General features: G+C 31.7%; 1 protein-coding gene across 1 annotated transcript; it reads right to left on the minus strand.

Moving 5' to 3' along the window:
- Positions 1-1795: 1795 nt before the first annotated feature.
- On the minus strand, positions 1796-6112 carry LOC144999732 (NAC domain-containing protein 7-like). Its single transcript, XM_078958902.1, has 4 exons — positions 5491-6112; positions 3635-3824; positions 3138-3409; positions 1796-2750 (listed from the first exon to the last, which is right to left on the minus strand). Exons 2-4 carry the CDS (start codon positions 3792-3794, stop codon positions 2181-2183), a joined length of 1002 nt encoding a protein of 333 aa, XP_078815028.1. The 5' UTR covers positions 3795-3824; positions 5491-6112; the 3' UTR covers positions 1796-2180.
- Between the last annotated feature and the right edge of the window lie 2468 nt (positions 6113-8580).

Here is an 8580-nt window from a genome sequence, read left to right on the forward strand (position 1 = left end):
TATATTTTGAGCTTTTTTATAGATAAATTAAATGGCTCTCTAATGTCAATGAAAGGAGTTCTTTGGTCAACGAGAAGTCGTAATTCAGTAATTCTAGTTAATGATTTAGGCCTGTGTGGGTTTGTGTGTATTTTTTTATGTTTGTACAACTACATATGAGTACTTCAAGAAGTGCACGCCTCATGATGATGTCCTCTGTGAAGTTGGCATCGCGTAAAAGGAAATTTTTGCAAAAAACTACAAAACATTCTTCTTCAATTCAACTCAAGTAACAACATATTCTTGTCTTTCTTTCCTCAACACCGAAGATCCAATTTCAACAATTCCATCGGATTCAATGTAAAATTCTACTTTTGCTCTTATATTCTTTCAGTCAATTTATCGTTTCAATCTGGGATGAATTGAAGCTACCTTTATTTGGATGGTGATTGGTGAGTCATTCATCTGTCTAAGCATTTCCTGTTATATTTTGTCTCAATACTTTCACCTCTTTCTTTAGAATATGTCTAGTTTTGGTTCAAATTGCATGCTTCCATGCCGGACAGCCTGCAATTTGCTAGTGAAAGGCTCCTCCTTTTTAGGTTCATGACAATCTTTTTGCTCTTTTGAGCTATTAAAATAACAAGCTATGTTCAGTGACCAATTCTTTATGTACGGAAATTAATATATATCCGCATACTCTATCTTTCCCACCTTTTCTTTCGTTTTCACACAAGCATGTTAATTTGTTCATACCTTTTTCTTTCGTTTTCACACAAGTGTGTTTGTTCACGCCAAAAAGATATTATGTTGTTTGCCATCTACTTCTCTTACTTTTGTGGGTTCGGCTTCAATAAGACCAGCATTAATTTATAGAAGAAACTATATCAATATACCAATGATCACATTTGAAGGCGGTATATTTTCATCTCTCTCTCTCTCTCATGAGTCACGACTTTCCATTAATGGCGACCCTTTGTTTGCGTATTATAAATACAGGAACTGCTAATAGATAACCTTTGAGGATATATAGAATATTGAGATTTTTTTATCAACATCATGCAATAAGAGGTCCGATCCATGCATGAGCTGTAAATTCGAGTTGTAAGGCTAACATGATTTTTTTTATCAACATCATTCCAATATTCTTTTCATGTTTCACCAAACTATACCTTCTCCAATTATCATGAAATCTTTTGTACTTCACTTCAATATCCTCTCTATATACTCATCCATGTAACAGACTCCATAAGTCATATTGTCAGAATTCACAATCATTTTTACATTCTTGTAATTAGTTGTGAACCGGAGAAACAAAATGGTGGTGGTGGTGGTGGTGGAGGTGTTGCTTAAACATCATTCCCCTAAGCTCCAGACAATTTAGAAAGCGTCAAGGGTAGTTTGCTAACATCTCTTGACAAATACTCAAGTGTGGGATTTCATCCAACTGCGGATTTGTGCATTTATGACCCCGAAGAAGTTCTTAGTTCTTACTGTTTATATAAGCATAGCTATACATGCATACATTAAAGTGATCACATTCTTCATTCTTTAAAGCTTAAAATAAGTAAGATTGTTTCTGGTTGATGTATTGTCTTCTTTTTCCTGTTGTCTACGTCATGTTAACACTAAATGATCATCAAGGAGCAAAGGGTGTTAAAGAACCATAGTAAAAATATGTTTTAGAACACGGGAAAAGATCTTTGTGAAGCAAGCAAATTAACATGAAGAAGTATACTATTAATATGAACTAAATCAACATTAGGCTTGACAAGCAACTTTTGAGCTGCAATAACTAATAGGACACAAATTAACATATAGATTAAACACTTTCATTCCCTTGTTAATTAGTCTTAACAAATAAGAACATTCATAATACGTACATATACATGCATACATTAGAAATATGTTATATGAATTCCATACATATCTACTTAGCTTGTTAACAAAGCTTAGTCCGATAAGTTTCTTAGAACCTTTCACGACCCACATTAAAACTATACTCAACCGGTCATCAATAAAAAAAAAAAGTAATATAAAAAAAACATAATATACTTGCATTAGTTGATGCATTCTAGTCACCATAATATATTTGCCGAAGTTTGATATTAATACATGCATTCTATTCACCATAAGATACTTTCTTTTTGTTTCTTTTTCTTGTTGATGTAATTAGAAACTCGTTTATGTTTCTAAATTAATTATTTCCAGAGATCAACCTGGCAAGTGGAGGTGGATATGGAAGCACATTCGGAAGCCATTTCGTCACTCTTTGAATCACTTAAAAGCATGTTCATATGTTGAGTCATTTGAAGAGATGATGGAGGAGGAATATTTGAAGGATCTTGTTCATTACTAAGCTGAGAAGCAACAAACTTATCAAGTACTCGCCAGTCGGTTAATTGAAGATCTTGTTCACCAATATTGTTACCATAAAGCAAGTTGATGTTTAACTGTTGAGTTGATGGATGAAAAGAGGTAGAAACTGCAGAGTGTTGAATTTTTGGAGATTCTAATTGAGGAAGCTGGAGAAAAGAGTGATCTTGAGGCAAGTTGTAATGCAATTGATCAAGTTCAGATTTTGCCGGAAACTGGTGATGATTGTATGAAGTACTATTTGAAGTGTAAGGGTGGCTAATCCTTTTTGGCGATTCAAAATTTGGCATGAACGAGACTTGATCATCAAACCAACCTAATGAATCATGTTCATCCATCCTACGTACACTTGTTATTCGTTTCTTGAATACCCTACATACAACCCATCCTTCTTCCTGTCATGTTGCAAATAAAACAAAAATTAATGTCACTTCATCACAATCAAACATGTTCTATATTAATTTCTTGATTTTGAAAGTGGTTCCCAAGAATGTCAACATAAGAACCAAACTAATTAAAGCATGTGAACATGCATATATATGTTCATATGCACACACACTCCTACCTGACCAGAAATAAATCAAAATTACATAATCAAAACGCCAAAATTGGATTGGCTTTGTTTTTCTGGTTCAAGAAAATTTGCGTTATTTTCAAAGCGTATTTATTTGTCCGTGTGGAGACTAAAAGTAACATACTGGAGGAGCTTTTTGATAAATCTAAACAAAAATTAAATATATGATAGCAAGATTAAAAATTAATGGATGTATATAATATCTTGCCTGAGTTGTTCCATTTTCATTTGTTTCAAGTCTATACTCGTGCATGATCCAGTCAGATTTCTGTCCATTTGGGGCACGACCTTTGTAAAACACCAAGGTCTTTCTCATGCCAACTAGATTATTTTTAGAGTATATGGCCTTATCCCTTCCAGTGGCTTTCCAAAACCCGACTTTTGTAGCTCTATTTGTGCGAGTTCCTGTTGGGTACTTTTTATCCTTGTGGCTAAAGAAATACCATTCGTTTTGTTCCTCAGTTCCTAGCTTGCATAAATCTGTTCATAATGATATATAAAAAAATGTTAATTAAAAAGACTATATATAACAACATACTTAAAATAAGTCATGTCTAATTTGGGCTCAGAAAATTTTGCATCCATGGAATAAGTAACACACAGTGAAGTTGTATTTGACAACTCATAAATGTATCAACAAATTTTCTTGGAATGCAAGTTTTTCAGGAACCTCTAGCTAACTTGGTGCATGATGAACTGATGCACCTTGAAGGTCCCATGGCTCTATTCTGTAGAGATCAATGTCTTTAATAACATCAAGATCAATTCTTTTTGATGCCATCTTTTTTCTGAGGTAATAATCTACAAGCTCTTCATCAGTTGGGTGGAATCTAAAACCGGGAGGAACGTGTGAAAAGTTATTCATATTCTGCAACGTATGTGCTCGATCGGTCACCTGCATTTGAGATGATGCATCATTAATATTTAGTGGTTGAGGTGCATACACATATATAAAATATATCTTATATATCCTGCATACAAATTCTATTAATATGATCATATAAACTAGTGTAAAAGACATCCTAAGAAATTTCTATCTACACACATACATATATGTAATATGGTATTTCCGTATGTAGGTATGCAAACTGAATAGAGCACACAAACTCAAATGACACTGAAGCAACATGAACTATGAAAACTACCGATTTACATATATGATTCATTTCAGTTCTTTTAACAGGAAATACATTAATAAAACTTCCACTCTAGCTAGAGAGGAAAAAACAATAGAAATTAATTACAAGTTTCGTACATACATGTTTAACCCTGTTAAAAGTTAATCATGAAATAAACTAAACACAAGAATAAAAAAAATGTAAAACAAGGAAGATATATGAAAGGGGTAAAGAGAAACACATTAGATTTAACTAGAAAATAGTGGCCAAGGTGTCTTTGGTCGTATCAATTGTTGTGAAAATGTGTCCAGCCAAATGGTTGAGGGTTTAAGTCTGGTTTTGGACGAAGGTATAGACATAAGAGTAGATTTACACTAGTACAAAAAAGTTCATTTCTTGATCATCCGATTGAGAAAAAGGAACTTTCTTAATGAAAACAATCTTTTTGACAAGGATAGAAGATAAGTTTCATTTTATCAATGTAGGAAGTTCTTTAAGTTTTCACAAGTCTTTCTGGTCCTCTTCACACTTAGAGCTTTAAAGCAACCTTGAGGAGGGATCCAATAACCAATTATCTAACAAGAATCTTACTCTTCATGCCCCTTCAAGATATCGATTATGTTGAAAAGATGAGCTTAATCTCATGGGTAAATTTGCATGAACAAGAAGATATGTGGAGAGAGAGAGAGAGAGAGAGAGAGAGAGAGTACCAATTATTAAGTTACCTGATCAACCACATGAATCTCTACGAACTCTTAGATTATAAGTTCAAGTTTAAAGACATGCATCAATGTATAATAGCTAGCTTTTGTATAGTTCAAAAAAAAAAAAAAAAAAAAAAAAAAAACATGTGTATGGTAGAACATATGAATCTCATGTGAATATGAAACTGAATGCATAGATACCATGCATTCTAATGAAGAAGAAACCTTTTATTACTTGATAATAAAGATAAAACTACTCAAGTGTGCTTTTTCATGGGGATGCCACTCAAGTTTTCACCACTAAACAAAAGTGAAAACTAAATAATAATGCACAACCAAGATATACAAGCACTTTACTTTGTGAACCCGGTAATATGCTTCAATTCTATGCAAATATAGTAGTGAAATTGTTATTGAATATAATTAAAAGGGCTCCCTTATAGATATTCAGCAAGAAGACCAGTTCAATACCTTAATTAGAAATTAGAGGGAAACAAAAAAAAAAAGAACTTAATTACCAAGATGGGCTTTCATGATAAATAAGAGACATAATCGCATGAACTTCCAATTCGTGGTCAATCCAACATAAAATTAAAATAAAATAGAAAATTTTAGTATAGGTCCTAATTGAATATCTCAAATATATCGGGAAACTCATGAAGAAAACTTGATTAAAACACGTACACACACAGAGGAAAAGATTGGAGATGAAGAACATAAAAGAATTAATAAAAAAAACCTTGGAAATGATGAAGTTCTTCACTTAGGTCGATCTTGCTCTTCTTCTTCGAGAGGCTGAAGAGAGAGGATTTTCAGAACAAGTGTCCTCAGCTTCAGTTAATAAACAAACAAAAGGAGACAAAAAACGAAAAAAGAAACAATGAACAGAAGGAATGTTTATTGGACCAAAAAGGGTTTTAATTTCCTCGGGAATTGAAGTGAAAGAAACTTGTCTTTTTGTCTCTCAAAAATGACATCAGATCCCAAAGAACTCAAACCCTAACAAAACAAACACAAACTGAAAGAATGAATACAAGGGTTTCTCACTTAGTTTATACTAGTGGTATAAAAGTGGGGTTCATTGGGTATGGAGGAAGAGTTAGCTGGATTGTCGGAAAAGCTTCCCGTGAAAAAAGGAAAGAAGATGATGATAATGCGGCGGTGATATACTACACCTCAACGCCAACCACCACCCACCACCAGCTACTGATGGTGATGTACAGCACCAATTTATATAGATACACAACTAGATTTTTATGTTTTCTGACCACTTTCTTTCTTTCTTTCAGATATTTATGTTGCAGGAGAGAGAGAGAGAGAGAGAGAGAGAGAGAGAGAGAGAGAGAGAGAGAGAGAGAGAGAGAGAGAGAGAGAGAGAGATGAGTGAGTTTTAAGAATGTGATGGCATGGGATCACTTAAACAATCCCCACACCCACAGACGCAGACCAAAAAGAATGTTTGGGAAGATTTCCTCTTTGGGGTCTTCAGTTTCAAACTTTCATATAACAACATGACAATAATACAATACTTATATTTTAATAATGTTTTTTTATATGTAAAACACAATGTAACAATCAGTATTATCGATTTTTATTTTACCAGCCTTAATTTATTAATTCACTTCTGATCCTTTTCATCCCGGTATCAATAACTTTATTTTACGTCTAACGTTATGGAGTGATCATCTCATATAAAGTTTCGATAGAGTCATAAGTGGTTATTTATAAGTAAAATTAGTTAGTTTGTCGTTTTAAAAAAAAAAAAAATCAATAACTTTCTTTCATTCAATTACAAAATTAGTCATGAGATTTTCTCTTTGTTTTATGAAAAATTACATCAACCTTTTCCATTCTAATGGAAAGATTATCGCAAGAACATTTATACATGAGAAAATTCGAGATATAACTAAAAAAGAGGTTTAGTTTAAAGATCCGCAGAGCACCCTCTACGGATCTCTCTACAACTTTACGGACCCTTCTACAGCTCTGTGGAATGTGGGTTTTTTTAATTTTTAATTTTTTTTGTTTTTTTTTTTTTTTTTTTTTTTTTTTGCGTTCATTTTCGTTTACTAATATTAATTTTTATTTTTTTAAATACACTAATACCTTATATGAATATTATGTAAAAAATTTGACAAAAAAATGTTAAAAATAATGAAATGTCCAAAGGATTCGCAGAGCACCCTCTGCGGATCCATTAAAGGCTCTGCAGATCCTCTACAGCTCTTCGAAATCTTTGTTTTTGATTTTTTTTCTTAATATTTTTCGTTTTTTTGCGTTCATTTTCGTTTATTAATATATTTTTTTATTACAGTAATACCTTATGTGATTATATAAAAAATTTAACAAAAAAATGTTAAAAATAATGAACTTAGGATCCGCAGAGCACCCTGTGTGGATCCATTAAAGAATCTACGGATCTTCTACAGCTCTGCAGAATCTTTGTGTTTTGATTTTTTTTAATTTTTTTTTTCGTTTTTTCGTTTTTATTTTTTATTTTTTTGCGTTCATTTTTGTTTATTAATATTAAATTTTTTTGTAAATACACTAATACCTTATGTGATTATGTAAAAAATTTGAAAAAAAAATGTTAAAAATAATGAACTTATGTTTAATATTAGCCCACAGAACTGTTTGAGAATCTACAAAATTGTTATCAGCGGATCAGTGTACATACGTATGTTCTTCTTGGAAATACATTTGCCGATTAGTATACATCTGCATAATGGAATACGCAGAACTATTTATACACTGATCCGTAAAGGTGTACACTTATCCACAGATGTGTATATTTTTCTATACCGGGGTGAGTTGATACACTATTTAACCGGTATGATAATTTATACATTGATCCTTAGAGGTGTACACTGATCCGCTGGTAACACTTCTGTGGATTCCCAAACAGTTATGTAGAATGATATTAAACATAAGTTCATTATTTTTAACCTTTTTTGTCAAATTTTTTACATAATCACATAAGGTATTAGTGTATTAAAAAAAATTAATATTAATAAACGACAATGAACGTAAAAAAAAAAACAAAACAAAAACAAAAAAAAACAAAAAACAAAAAACAAAAAACAAAAAACAAAAACAAAAACAAACAAACAAACAAAAAATCAAAAAAAAAAAAATTCGCAGAGCTGTAGAGGATCCGCAAAGTCTTTATTAGATATGCAGAGGGTGCTCTTTGAATCCTAAGTTCATTATTTATAACTTTTTTTGTCAATTTTTTTACATAATCACATAAGGTATTAGTATATTTAAAAAAATTAATATTAATAAACGAAAATGAACGTAAAAAGGAGAAAAAACGATAAAAATTTTTAAAAAAAAATACAAAAAACAAAGATTTCGCAGAGCTGCAGAGGACCCACAGAGCCTTTAATGGATCCATAGAGGGTGCTCTGCGGATCCTTTAGATATTTCATTATTTTTAACATTTTTTTGTCAAATTTGTTACATAATAATCACATAAGGTATAAGTATATTTAAGAAAAAAATAAAAATTTAATATTAATAAATGAAAATGAACGCAAAAAAAAAAACGAAAAAAATTAAAAAACCCACATTCCGCGGAGCTGTAGAGAGATCCGCGGATGGTGCTCAGCGGATCCTTTGGTTATTTTCCGAAATCCTTTTTTTCATGGATATTTTCTTTAAACCAATCTTCTTTTTTGGTTATATCCCGAATTTTCTCTTTATACATTGCACGTGCAGCGAAGCATTAGCTAGTGAGGTCTAGTATTTTGCTTGAAGAATGATAAACACATTAATAGAATATAACAGTTTATTATAATCATTTATTTATGTTATTGTTGTTTTTTTT

Source organism: Lactuca saligna, chromosome 6 (assembly GCF_052625555.1).
Source record: "Lactuca saligna cultivar CGN05327 chromosome 6, ASM5262555v1, whole genome shotgun sequence".
Classification (NCBI taxonomy): Eukaryota; Viridiplantae; Streptophyta; class Magnoliopsida; order Asterales; family Asteraceae; genus Lactuca; species Lactuca saligna.